Source organism: Helianthus annuus, chromosome 16, assembly GCF_002127325.2.
Source record: "Helianthus annuus cultivar XRQ/B chromosome 16, HanXRQr2.0-SUNRISE, whole genome shotgun sequence".
In the NCBI taxonomy this organism is placed as follows: domain Eukaryota; kingdom Viridiplantae; phylum Streptophyta; class Magnoliopsida; order Asterales; family Asteraceae; genus Helianthus; species Helianthus annuus.
Genome location: NC_035448.2, coordinates 37,400,087 through 37,412,449, shown reverse-complemented (window position 1 = coordinate 37,412,449; position 12,363 = coordinate 37,400,087). Strand labels below are relative to the sequence as shown.

The following is a 12,363-nucleotide window of genomic DNA, read 5'->3' as shown; positions in this document are numbered from 1 at the left end:
AAGTAATTCACCTATATATTAAAAACATAAGGGAATGAACAGTAATAAAATATATATATTAAAAACATAATGAAATTAACAGTAATAAAAATAGAATTGAATAAAATATATATTAAAAACAGAATGGAATTAACAGTAATAGAAATAGAATTCAATGAATGGTATCGGGTATCGGTGCTGGTGTTAAATTTATCAAACTGGGTATATTTTCGGTACCGGTTCGGCACCGGTATTCATCGGTTTTTACCCTCAAATACCGGTGCTGTACTAGTATCGACCGGTACCGTACCAGGTATATTCGGTACCGGTACCCACTTTTGGGGATTTCGGTAACGGTATTTTCGGTACCGGTTGGTACCGAGCTCATCAAATCCTGTAGCAACGTAGCAATGCAAGTAATTGCACCGTTTAGATTACTTTTCATACACATAGTAAGTAAACTGTATTTCGTTTTAATGAGGTTTTATATACACAACAACTTATTTTACTTTATTTTTTGTCTTTTTCTGTAATGAATGCATTGTAGCATATAAAATTAACTTCGATATTTAGATTATTGATGAGCAATCGTATCAAATCCTGTAATCAAACCGGTATCGTATCGATACCAAATTTACTATACCAAATCATTTTCGGTACCAATTTGGTACCCACCTTTTGGCATTTTCAGAATCGTTACTTTCGGTTCGACACCGGTCTAGCACCATACGTGTATTTATTGATTTTTACCTTCAAATACCATACCGTATTGTACCAAGCATTTTCGGTGCCGGTACCTAATTTCTATGATTTTCTGGATCGGTACTTTTGTTGTTGTTATCGGTACCGAGCTCATCCATATTTTAACGTGTTAGCACCGTAATAACTGAACTGAAAACAACCGAATTTCCAACGTGTAGGATGTGTGGGTCCTATTATTATATATTAAGTTATTTAAAATCGGTTTTTTAGCACGGAGTGACTATCCTTTTCACGATATTTTTATTTATGTTTTGATATTCGGTATCTGCTTGCCGTTACTGACACGCGTTTTGCAGTCATTGGGTCTCCGCCGCAACGCGCGGACAGAAAATCAACTAGTTGAATGAAAAAGTTATGTTCTTATATGTTGTCATATTATTACATATAGAATATATAAATTGATTGTTATTACTCTATCTATTTTTCATTTTGGTGTTCGATATTAGTTTATTTTAAGTAATATAAATAATTATTATATTTAATCATATTAGCAAATATATAATATAAAGTTTGATTGTTATTACCTTTTTTATGGCAAATTGGAAATAAATAATCTCACCTAACTCAATTTGGCTGATAATAATCTCAAGTTAGTTACTGGCCGATAATAATCCGAACTGGTCATTTTTTTTTGTAAAATAGTCCGCCGTTAAAATAGCTTAATGGAGTTAAGTTTTTTTTCCAAATTACAAACCGATGTTTTAGGCCTTCTGATCAGAACGAGGATACGAGTCGATTGATGTAAAACTTACCTCGAAATACTGCCCCAATGCACGATAACGGTGCTTCAATTCGGGTGTTTAAACTTCCAATTAACAATAATCAAGCCATTTCGAGCACAATTTCGAGGTAAGTTTTACATCAATCGACTCGTATCCTCGTTCTGATCAAAAGCCCTAAAACATCTGTTTGTAATTCGGAAAAAAACTTAACTCCGTTAAGCTATTTTAACGGCGGACTATTTTACAAAAAAATTGACCAGTTCGAATTATTAACGGCCAATAACTGACTTGGAATTATTATTGGCCAAATTGAGTTAGGCGAGATTATTTATTTCCAATTCGCCTTTTTTTATCTTAGTGTGTAAGAGAAATTAATTTTATTAGTTTATTTTAAAATTATCCTTATATTAAATTTCGAAGTTAATGAACAGTAAATAAAATATATTTATATTTATATTCATATTAAAAAATGGTTAGGGCATTTAAGGTATTTAACACAAGACACGTGTGACTCTTCTCAGCCTCCACCGCTTCCCATCCCATTTTCTGCCCAGGTTAGAGAGATAGAGAGGAGCAAGAGAAAGACAAAGATTAGACCGGGAGAGAGACCTGAGCGACGATGATGGAGGAACGGGTGGTGGTCTCTGTCCGGCCACCGACCGGTGGTCATGGTCCGGTGGTTTTGACGCGTGAGAATATCTCTCCACCCCAAATTCATCTTTGAAACCCTAACACCAACCCACCATTCATCTCCGGCACCACCAAATTCCACCATATCCGGCCACTTATCCACACGAGAGAGGGGCATGCGGTATCTGAACCACCGCTCAACCTCCGCTCCGCCGCTTGACCTCTGGCCGGCGTCACACTCATCATCGCCTGAATATCCGTCTGAAGCGAAGCTTATCCATGGCGTCCTCCAGTTTCGTTACAATACCTAAACCCTTTTTTTCTTTTGCTATAGGCCTTTCTTCTCCTTTGATCTCCACTAAATCCACAACTATTTAATTTCCGCTAATTTATTATTTTATAAGCTTCATCGATTACAATTTTTGATTTGATTTAACAGGTCTATATCGGTTCATGGGTTCAAGAAGGTAACGGCATCAAGTTGATTGGGTGAATCAAAAATTTAAGGTATCACATATTTGCTGTCTTTACAGTTGATGTTCTCATTTTTACATTCTTCTTCAGCAATTGAATATTTCTGTATCCTTCATGAATTAAATCTTGCATGTCATTTGATTGTTTTGGTGATGCTTACAAGGTGTTCGATGAAATGCACGTGCTTAATTTTTATGTTAATTTGTTAATTTCTTTGTACTAAATCAAGGTGTTGATCAAATTTGGGGTATCTTCAATGTAAAATTATTAATGAAGATTATTGCGGGAATTTGGCAGGAAAAGTGCATATCAATATTTAGATATAATCACTAAAGCATACACTGTAGGATTATTAGAAAACTAATGTTTTCTTTATTTATGTGTTTCATTTTACTGTAAGTACTTGGTGTTCCACACATATATTATATTGAAACTATGTTTTGGGATGACAAGTATGAAGTATGGAACCCAAGGGTTAGTTCAAGAGGTAAGGAATCTAATGGTTCACAAGTATATATTCGAACTATGTTTTGGGATCACAAGTTTGGAAGACAAGGATTATTTCAAGTATGGAATCCATGGGTTGTTTCAATTGCTTAATCCATGGGTGGTTTTTTTTTTTTTTTTTTTTTTTTTGTGCTTAGATTATCAACACATTACATTTCTCATGTTTGTAGAGTTAGAAAGTCTTGAGTGTGTTTGGGAACTTTGGTTGTTTATTCGAACTTTAATATCTTTGTTATATTTTTTACTAATGACATAAACTTTGCAGGGCTACAAGATGTTATAATAATAGTCAATGGCAGGGTCAACAAATGAATAGTCAAAGAAGCTGGTCATGGGCACAACTCTTTGTGGTTTATGACCCCTTTTTAGTTCCTAATTCATTTCTAATCTTTTAATAAAAACCGTCTGTCCAATTGTACTTCCAAAACTTTATCAATTTTTAATCCTGTTTAACTACAAATCAACCTTCATAGGCTATTGTTGTTTGGTTCATGTTTTATTAGTTACGCATTTTGACATTATGGTTATTTCATTAATTAACAATTATCAGGTTGCGTCATGTTTTTTTGCATTGGGGCATTAAAATTGTATTTTCTTTATTTCATTTTAGATGATTCAAATCTGGGACTACCATTAGGTTGCAGGTATTGATCTATCGTAGCCTTTTAATTCTTTCTTTGATGAGTATAGTTTTACGCATTAATAGTTTAAAAATGCACAAAATTGAATTTGTTATTTTGGTTTCATTCCAGTTTGGGGTTGTGGTATGTTTCGTATCATATTGCAGACAAGCGCCTAACCTGGTCAATCTAAGCACCAAAGGGTTTTTTTTTTTTTTTTTTGAAACGGTTAATGGCACACAACTCCTAATTACTATTAAAATGCACGAAATTATCACGTTTCTTGGCATCGAACCCATGACCTCCCACTAAGAGGTAAGAGCCATTACCAAGAGAACTAGCCCCACATTAGCTGAAGGATTATTATTTTGATTTGTGACTGTATCCATTTATAAAATAAATTTATTAATTTTCTTATTCTAGCATTGATTCTTAAACATAATTAATTTAGTGTTGCTATAATTACACCAATTTAGGTGTGGATGAAAGGGAAGGAAGAAACTAATCATGGCGGAGTGGTGGCATACACGCGTGGAGCTGAAAGGTGAGGCACGCAGGCAGGCACCTACCAATCGAGTTTCAGGCATGTTTTAGATGTTTATCTTTTTTATATTAACGAGATATTTTAAAATAATTATGGATGTGTCATTTAGGTGATTTTACACTTATTATTACATGTTGAGTTTCCTTTTTTGTTAACTTGGTTTAGATCCAGATGAAAAGATGCATAAATGATAGCTTTATTGACGAAATCGTTGTTGGAGACCGTGTGGGAGATTTGTAGCAAGGGGTTTCAGAGAGATTTGAATTTGCAGCTTCATAGAAGAGGTCATAACTTACCATGGAAGCTTAAGCAACAAAACAAACATGAAGTTGTCAGGAAGAAGGTTTATATATGTATGGAAATAAGTTGTGTTGGTCATGATCCAGCTTGAGCTCTCTTACCGGAGTTAAGAAACATAAATGGAAGTGCGGAAATAGTTCCAAGTAGTATGGAAAGCCCAAAGCTAGATTTATGGTACTAGATAGTAGAAGTGTGATTGTGGAGCATTGTTTTTAAGGTATGTATTGTTTTTGAATATATGTTGTAGTAATTGGTTGTGGTTAGATTTTTAGATTAGAGCACTTTATGTTGTGGTGAATTGGATTAGAGGAGGTAATTATTGTTGTTCTCAATAGTAAAGGTTGAAGGATAATAGAACCAAATCGTAATCGAGTTACTTGCGTTTTATATGCCTATTTTGAATTTTGGTTGTCGTCCCTATCAAGTTACTTAAGTTTCTACGCTATGTTTTTCCGCCGCCGCAACGCGCTGTGGGTAAAAATTCTAGTTATATAAAAAGTTAGGATTTTAAATTTTCCATATTATTAATTATTAAATATATAAAATAGTCAAAATATAGCTTTATAGGGTGATTTATCTATTTTTTAAAGGTGGTTTTTTTAAAAATGGTCAAAATTTTATCTAATTTTATTTAAAGGTGGTCTTTGGTTATCTTAAATGATCAAAATTTTATCTAATTTTTTTAAAGGTGGTCTTTTAATCACGATACATTTTTTAGTCTATCTATATGAGGAGATCATATGAAAAATGTAACCGATTCTTTCGTTTCTTTGGGCCACTGGCCATCCGCCGGGAGTTTCGGGTTTAATACCGATATTTTAGCAACAAATCTAATAAATCTAAGTGTAGTACTTGGGGTCTTGATCTTTTTTGGAAAGGGAGTGTGTGCGAGTTGTTTATTTCAAGAATAGGCTGGATCCAACCAGATGTGCTTTTTCTGTTATAACTAGGAAAGTTATATCTAAGAAAGAAGAGTGCATGATCTCGCGAATTACTTCTGAATAAATTCAGAAATCATATGTAAGAACTATAGCATTTCGTAATTTATTGGAAAATCCACTTTGATTCTCTATCAACCAATAATGTGGGACCATTAACATGGTTAAAGAGCAATACACCACTAGTTAAATTTAAAACCCCAACAAAATGGTAGTATAAATATATGTTATTTAGTTTTTTTTTTCATATTCAAGGCTCATAAAATCGTCTTATTACTAGTTTTTTTTCTTTTTTTTTTTTTTATAAATAAGTATGTATTTAGGGGCCTATGTTTTCTACTTGCACTAGGCCCTCTAGGGAATCCGAATTCTCAAAGACGGCCCTGGGTATTTTTTTAAACTTTATTTATTATCATGTTTTTTTTTTATTATTGTATGAATGTACGGTAAAAAAATTGGGATACCCCTAAACTTTTCTTCTAGTTCCGCCACTGTTGCATACGCGATGGCAATATCGCACGTTATGTTACAAAAAAATGAGAATCGCATGTTTCAAAAAACCTGGAAATCGCATGTGCATAAAGAAAAAAAGAAATCGCATGTTTAAAAATAACCCAAAATCGCATGTACAAGAAAAAATGAAATCGCATGTGAAAAAAGAAAAAGGGAAATTGCATGTTATAAACCAAATTTCACATATTGATACTGAATCTCGTACGCAACATACGTTAAGTCATTTTGTACAGTAACCGGTCTCTGTATATATAATTTAAATTATAGACATTTATTTTGCTTTTAAAAAACTAAAAATAATCAACGTGCCCCTGAGTGTAAATATATAAGCATAACCACACATCTGAACCTGCAAATCGTTATCCTCGCCGACCATACACCGGCAAGAGGAGTTTTTTTTTTGGCAAAATAGTGTTATGTGGGTCTTGGTTTTGGAGAATGATGTAGGTTTGAAAACTCCCGGCAAGCGACAACCCTATACTTCTTTTTTTCCGGATACCAAATTCTAGATCTGAGATCATTTTTCTACCAGAAATATGCATTTACTTGCCGGCCATAACTCCCAATCTGAAAACTTGTTGTTCGACAGAAATCTGAGATCGAACGGTGAGATTAAAACGAAAGTCATCTCCGGCAAGAGGCAATGTCTGATGGGTTGGTGTGAACCAGAGGAAATACAGAGAGGACGGGGATGCGATGGCTTTCGATCGAGGTGTCTGTGTGGCGTGGTGTGGTGTAGTTGCCGATCATAATCAAAGATGGGGTTGGGTTGGATTTTGTTGCCACGGCCCACGAAATCCCGAAGACCTGAAATGACTAATGAGTTGAGTAGAGAAGGAAGAAAGGGTGTGGACATACACCCTACCTCCGGTAATTACAGGTTGCAGGAAGTTGCAGTTACCGGCCGGAAAGACAAGAACTAAGTTGAACGAGGACGAAAGGTTTTCAGGATTGAGATTAGTGGAACTATTCTAAACTTGGTTGTTTTTTAGGGTTTTAAATATGTTTTGATTTTATAAAATTCCCCTAATATAAATAATATTCACATAAGCATTAAAACAAAATAAAAAATAGCAGAAAAAAAATATAACCCGGTGACCTGGTAGTTACATACTATTAGATCACTAAATTATTTTTAGATACAAAAGAAGTTTGGATGACTTAATTGAGACAGTGTACAAACTTGGTTACATTTCTTTGGCATTTCCTCATAATTATATATTATATTTTCACACAATAAAAAAGTATAAAAACCTATATACATTGTAATTGAGCTTATCTTGCTATTGTTTGTGATGTTCGCCTAGGCATGACCCATAAGATTTTCTAAACAATTGAGGTGTCACCCCTATACATTAGTAGTTTGATTTGAACAAATGCACTTCATATTTCCTAAATCCTTTTTCAACTGGCCTCATATGATATCCAATCCAATTATAATATATCAAAACAAACAAGACTTGAAAAATCCCACACGCAACTCATACGCACCTCAATCAAGAAGTCAGGGTATCCAAACGATCAGCAGTAGTAGATTATGTGAAACATTATGTTAATGAAGTAAAGAAATAACAACACAGAATAACGTTCCACTTAAAATAGAACACGGAGAAAGTAACGCACTTATTACCTTGTTTACACAATATATCAACAACACTACATCTTTGAAGGTTTTGGGAAGATGTCCGGTGTGAATTTCTGGGCTGCGCTCAAACTGCCTTTCACCTTTATTGCGCCCCTGTGTGCATGAACAAACCATGATATATATGATCCACCAAATTTCCGAAACGAACAAATAGTGTATCAAATTAGGGCAAGCAACTTTTTTAACCATTGCTTTCGGATTTTTGGTTGCAAACTAGACATTGTTCATGTTTAGATGCCAAAAAACACTATAATTTGCTGGAATGGGCCGTGTCGTTTGTAATGTTGTCCAAAAGTGCTCATTTTTTTCCAAAATGTAGAGTTATTCTTTCGTTTTCACTAGAAGCATAGTTATCAAAGGCGCTAAGGCTCCGCCTAGGGCCTAGGCGAAAGGCGCAAAAAATGCGAGGGCCTCAGAAAATAAAAGCGCACTTTAATAAAACAATAAAATAAATATATTTTGTAATGAAAAATAACATTTTCTTCAAATACCATAATACTCCAAAACCAACATGTTCATAAAGAAATAAATAAATAAATAAATACTGCAGAATTAAACCAGAGAACACAAAACTACAGAATGCAGAATTAAATCGGAGAACAAAAAATACTGCAGAATGAGGAATTAAATCGAAAAACCAAAAATACTGCAAAATGCAGAATTAAATCAGAGAACAAAACACTATAAATACTGCCAATCCCTATAAATACTGCAGATAATGAGGAATTTACAAATTTTGAAAAAAAAAAGATTAATTAGCATTTATCAGTAGGCTGAGCTCTAAAAATACCTAGGAAGTAGAAGCACATTTAAAGTGCCTCGCCCAGAAAAATCGCCTAGGCGCCAAAATCAACCGCTTTTGATAACTATGACTAGAAGAGTGTTGTTTGTAATGCAATGGTTTGAAAAGTTAGTGCTTAGTGACTCGTGGGAAAAATGAGGATGACAATGTTTACCTCATGAAAGCCATTTGAGGGTTCATTTTCCCGGTGGCAACCTTGAAGAAGTCTTCATCTGTGAAAGAAAAAGTGGCATCCGGCTTTCCACCTTCATATGGACCTGTATCCCCAATCATGATAAGTCAAATGAAAGATGTTTTTGACTTGAGCCCTTTTCATTATTAACCTTTGATTTCATCCGAAAATCCCTTTCCTATACATCCATTTCCGAATGTAGTTTTAATGCGCAAGTTAGCAACTACTCTATATTATTAACCTCGTTTCTTATGTCTTCTAAGTTCTAACTAAATGGCAGAACACAACAACAAAGATACAACATTGAGGTAATTTGAAAAGGAAAAAATTCTACTTAAAATTCAAGCAAGATACTCTTTCGATTTCTAAACATAACACAACATTTTAGCTTCTTAGTTTAACATGACTTGTGATCATAAACCATCACGATTCAGCTTAAAACCATAAAACCGTCCAAACCAGTCATCGGTTTGGTTTCGCAGATGGTTTTTTTTTAGTTTTCGCAGTAAATGGTTTGGTTTGTGGTTTGTACTAACACCAATCGAATAAAACCGGACGGGACCGGACCGGACCGTTAGAAGCTACAACGAAGAGTTTTAACACATGAAATGGGTCAACAAAATAAGTCACAGCTTGTATAAAATGCCAATAAGCCAAAACCGTAAAACCAAACCGGAACCAAACGTTAGTAAAATGATTCGGTTTCGGTTTTCAATGATCAAGAACCGTCATTAACGCTTTGGCTCACAATTTGACCGAAAAAACTGTAAAAACCGGACCGTCAACACCCCTAGATACAACACAACCAATTCATGTGAGATCAACTTAATTCATATAAAATTTCTAAAAAATTATGAGCATTTTAAGTTTTAAACTCTAAATTATCGATTGCAGAGCAATGTAGTTAATATCCTGATATATCGGTTATCGGTCCCCTGCCGAGATATCAGTGCAAAATATCGGTCAGAATATCGGCGATATTGACCGATATATCACCAGTTTTCCCGATATCAGTACCTTTCTTCCTAGTTCTACCATTCGTCTTTCTTCTTATTGCTGCTATTAGTGTTTTAAGTCTTAATTGTTAGTTGTTACTATTAAATGGTAGTGTTTTAAGTCTTAGTCAGTTCCTACTTGCTACAATTGTTAGTGTTTTGCAAGTTGCAAAAGGTTGATTTGTTAATGGTAGAAGAGTATACTGAGTTGTTAGTGTTAAATTGCTATATATATAAATTTAGCATGATATTAAAATTACCGATATCCCACCGCGATAACCAATATATCAAATATCAGTCATTGACCGATTTCCAATATTTTACCACATTAACTACTTAGTTGCAGAGACAAACCTTATGATTATGCCAATTAAACCTAACCTCCCCTAATTAAATCTAAAAAAACAATTAATAACCTAACCTAATGACTAATGTTAATCAAACAGATAATAACAAACAAATTCTCATACCTTTGGTAACCTCTCCTTTTTTCAGATCCACAACGTAAGTCTCCTCATTAAATCCAAGTTTCTGCCAATACAAATCACAACAAACAGCAATAAATTAATCCAGTAGCAACTAATTCCAGTTCTAACAAATAAATCAATCAATTAAAGTGAAAAAAATAGGAACAAAAACCCTAACCTTTGGAGCGATGTTGATTTGGTAAACAAGGCCGATCTTTTTGGTGATGGCTTTGCCGGCGTCGGTGGCAAGATGAGCTTTCATCTGGTCCATTATGGCGGCGGATTTGAGGTCGGTTGAAGCCATTGACGGAGGATTCGAGAGAGATTTGATGGGGAATAAGAAATTGGAGTGAAATGCATTGATTGATATTGAAAGATAAACACCAACCCCCCAACGGTTTCTGGTATGAGATGGATTACGTGAGTGTGACGAATGGTACTGGCTTTTGACTTCACGGCCTTAGGAAGATTACTCCTTCTAACTAAACAGTAAACACGTCTAGACAGGCTAGAAATGAACCGAACGAACACTAACTTATATTTTTCGTTTGTTAAGAAAATAAATGTGTTCATAAATTGTTTATGAACTTGTGAAACGAGTTTTTTTTTTTTTTGTTTTTATGCGTTTGTTAAGGAAATGAATATGTTTGTATTTGTTTGTTAATTTTAGACAACGAATAGTCATGAACAGAAACGAACATATATTACGCATAATTAATAGAAAAATAATGTCTTAAAAACACAATGTTGAGATTACGTATTGAATTTCTGGTAGTAGGTCCATAATCAAAGAAGTTTTTGTGACTATTGCTAAAGAAATGAAACAAAAGATACGGAAGAGCTAGGAAAGTTGGTGTATGAGGTCTACCCAGTGCTAGATTCAGAGACACATAATAGATCGATATGAACAAATTTTGAAATTAAACTTAAAGCCTTCCTTTAATCTACTCAAAGTCGTCGAACATGAACAAGTAAGCTCAACACACACAACAACATTCATAACAAGAAAACAAGCATTCAAATTAAAACAATATGAATATTACTTTGTTTCCAACCCATAGTATTGATGATATGCTGCATATCTAATGTCTTAGTTTCTAAATGTCACACCCCAACCGATGGCGGAATCATCGGGGCGCGACACTAGGCGAATCAGATTGCTCAAGAGAATCCATAACAACTATATTGCGATAATATTCATTACATTTGTTATCCCATACTAACAACAATACAATCACATAAGTTATTACAGATTTCTTGTTCTCTCGAACAATTCAAATCCGTCAACTTAGAATTTAGGTGAGTTTCTAGACTTCCTAGCTTGATTTGATGTAGACTTCGACTAATCCTGCAACATACGTTAAAATATTGTCAATACAAAAGTATTGGCGAGTATACAGGTTTGATATGTAATAGTATAATAGATTAAAAGTGCTGCGAATTTCCATATGCATAAACGTAATACACGACATATATACTCACAAAACTGATACTACCAGCTAAGTCCTCGATGCTTGACTCTTCGATGGCATAACTAGACCCCGTCGGGCGCAATAGTACTATACTAGTCTGGGTGGGACGTCACGAGTATAAGTCCTAGCATACATGCAACTAGCATCACGTATATCTATGCAAACAGTTATTCGCAAGTGATAGATTGACAACTTGAATCATTCGTTTGATAAGTTCGATTCATAAGGAACGTATGTTACACCCAAAATTCGATAAAAAGGGGTCAAGTATACTCACAGTGCGTATTTGGTTGGATTGACGGGATGGTGCCTGAGAATGTCTTGATTTCAGACTAATTGCATAAGTATTGGATTACGCGTTAAACGGTATCGAATTACGTGAAATTGGACGAAAAGTTGGATTGAGCTGGCCCATTCGGATGGACCGCTCGATCGGCCGGGCTGCTCGATCGAGTGGGCCGTTCGATCGAGTGGGCCGTTCGATCGGCTGGTCCAGCCGATCGGCTGGGCCGCTCGATCGACTGGGCCGCTCGATCGACTGGGCCGCTCGATCGGCCAGCCTGTCCAGCTGTTTTCGATGATTTTCGAGTGTTCTTCGGTGTTTTTGGTCGAGATGTTGTTGTGACGCGTTGAACAACTGAAATTTCATCAATTCCGACCTGTTCTATCGGCCGGGAATCACCCCGTTCCATCAGAACTGGCCGTTCTTGGCGGTTTTTCCGTGTTTAACCCGAAATTGGTCGTCTCTTCGGTAGGAATCAGATCCCTGACCAACACGACACTAAGAATGAGTAGAAGGTCGGTGTAAGTTCTGTTTCTAC

General features: G+C 35.2%; 1 protein-coding gene and 1 long non-coding RNA gene across 2 annotated transcripts; one reads left to right on the top strand and one right to left on the bottom strand.

Annotated features, from left to right (window-relative positions):
* Positions 1–1,969: 1,969 nt before the first annotated feature.
* On the top strand, positions 1,970–4,283 carry LOC110908862. Its single transcript, XR_002574948.2, has 3 exons — positions 1,970–2,385; positions 2,533–3,718; positions 4,171–4,283. It is a non-coding gene; the product is annotated as an uncharacterized LOC110908862 (long non-coding RNA).
* Positions 4,284–7,499: 3,216 nt separating this feature from the next.
* LOC110908863 (non-specific lipid-transfer protein) lies at positions 7,500–10,521 on the bottom strand. Its single transcript, XM_022153859.2, has 4 exons — positions 10,249–10,521; positions 10,074–10,134; positions 8,591–8,693; positions 7,500–7,727 (listed from the first exon to the last, which is right to left on the bottom strand). Exons 1-4 carry the CDS (start codon positions 10,372–10,374, stop codon positions 7,646–7,648), a joined length of 372 nt encoding a protein of 123 aa, XP_022009551.1. The 5' UTR covers positions 10,375–10,521; the 3' UTR covers positions 7,500–7,645.
* Between the last annotated feature and the right edge of the window lie 1,842 nt (positions 10,522–12,363).

Coding starts and splice junctions, on each gene's coding strand:
- LOC110908863 (XM_022153859.2), bottom strand. CDS start 10,374: ATGGCTTCAACCGACCTCAAATCCGCCGCCATAATGGACCAGATGAAA. Junction 10,135..10,248: donor AAATCAACATCGCTCCAAAG/GTTAGGGTTTTT, acceptor TTGTATTGGCAG/AAACTTGGATTTAATGAGGA. Junction 8,694..10,073: donor AAAAGGAGAGGTTACCAAAG/GTATGAGAATTT, acceptor TTGGGGATACAG/GTCCATATGAAGGTGGAAAG.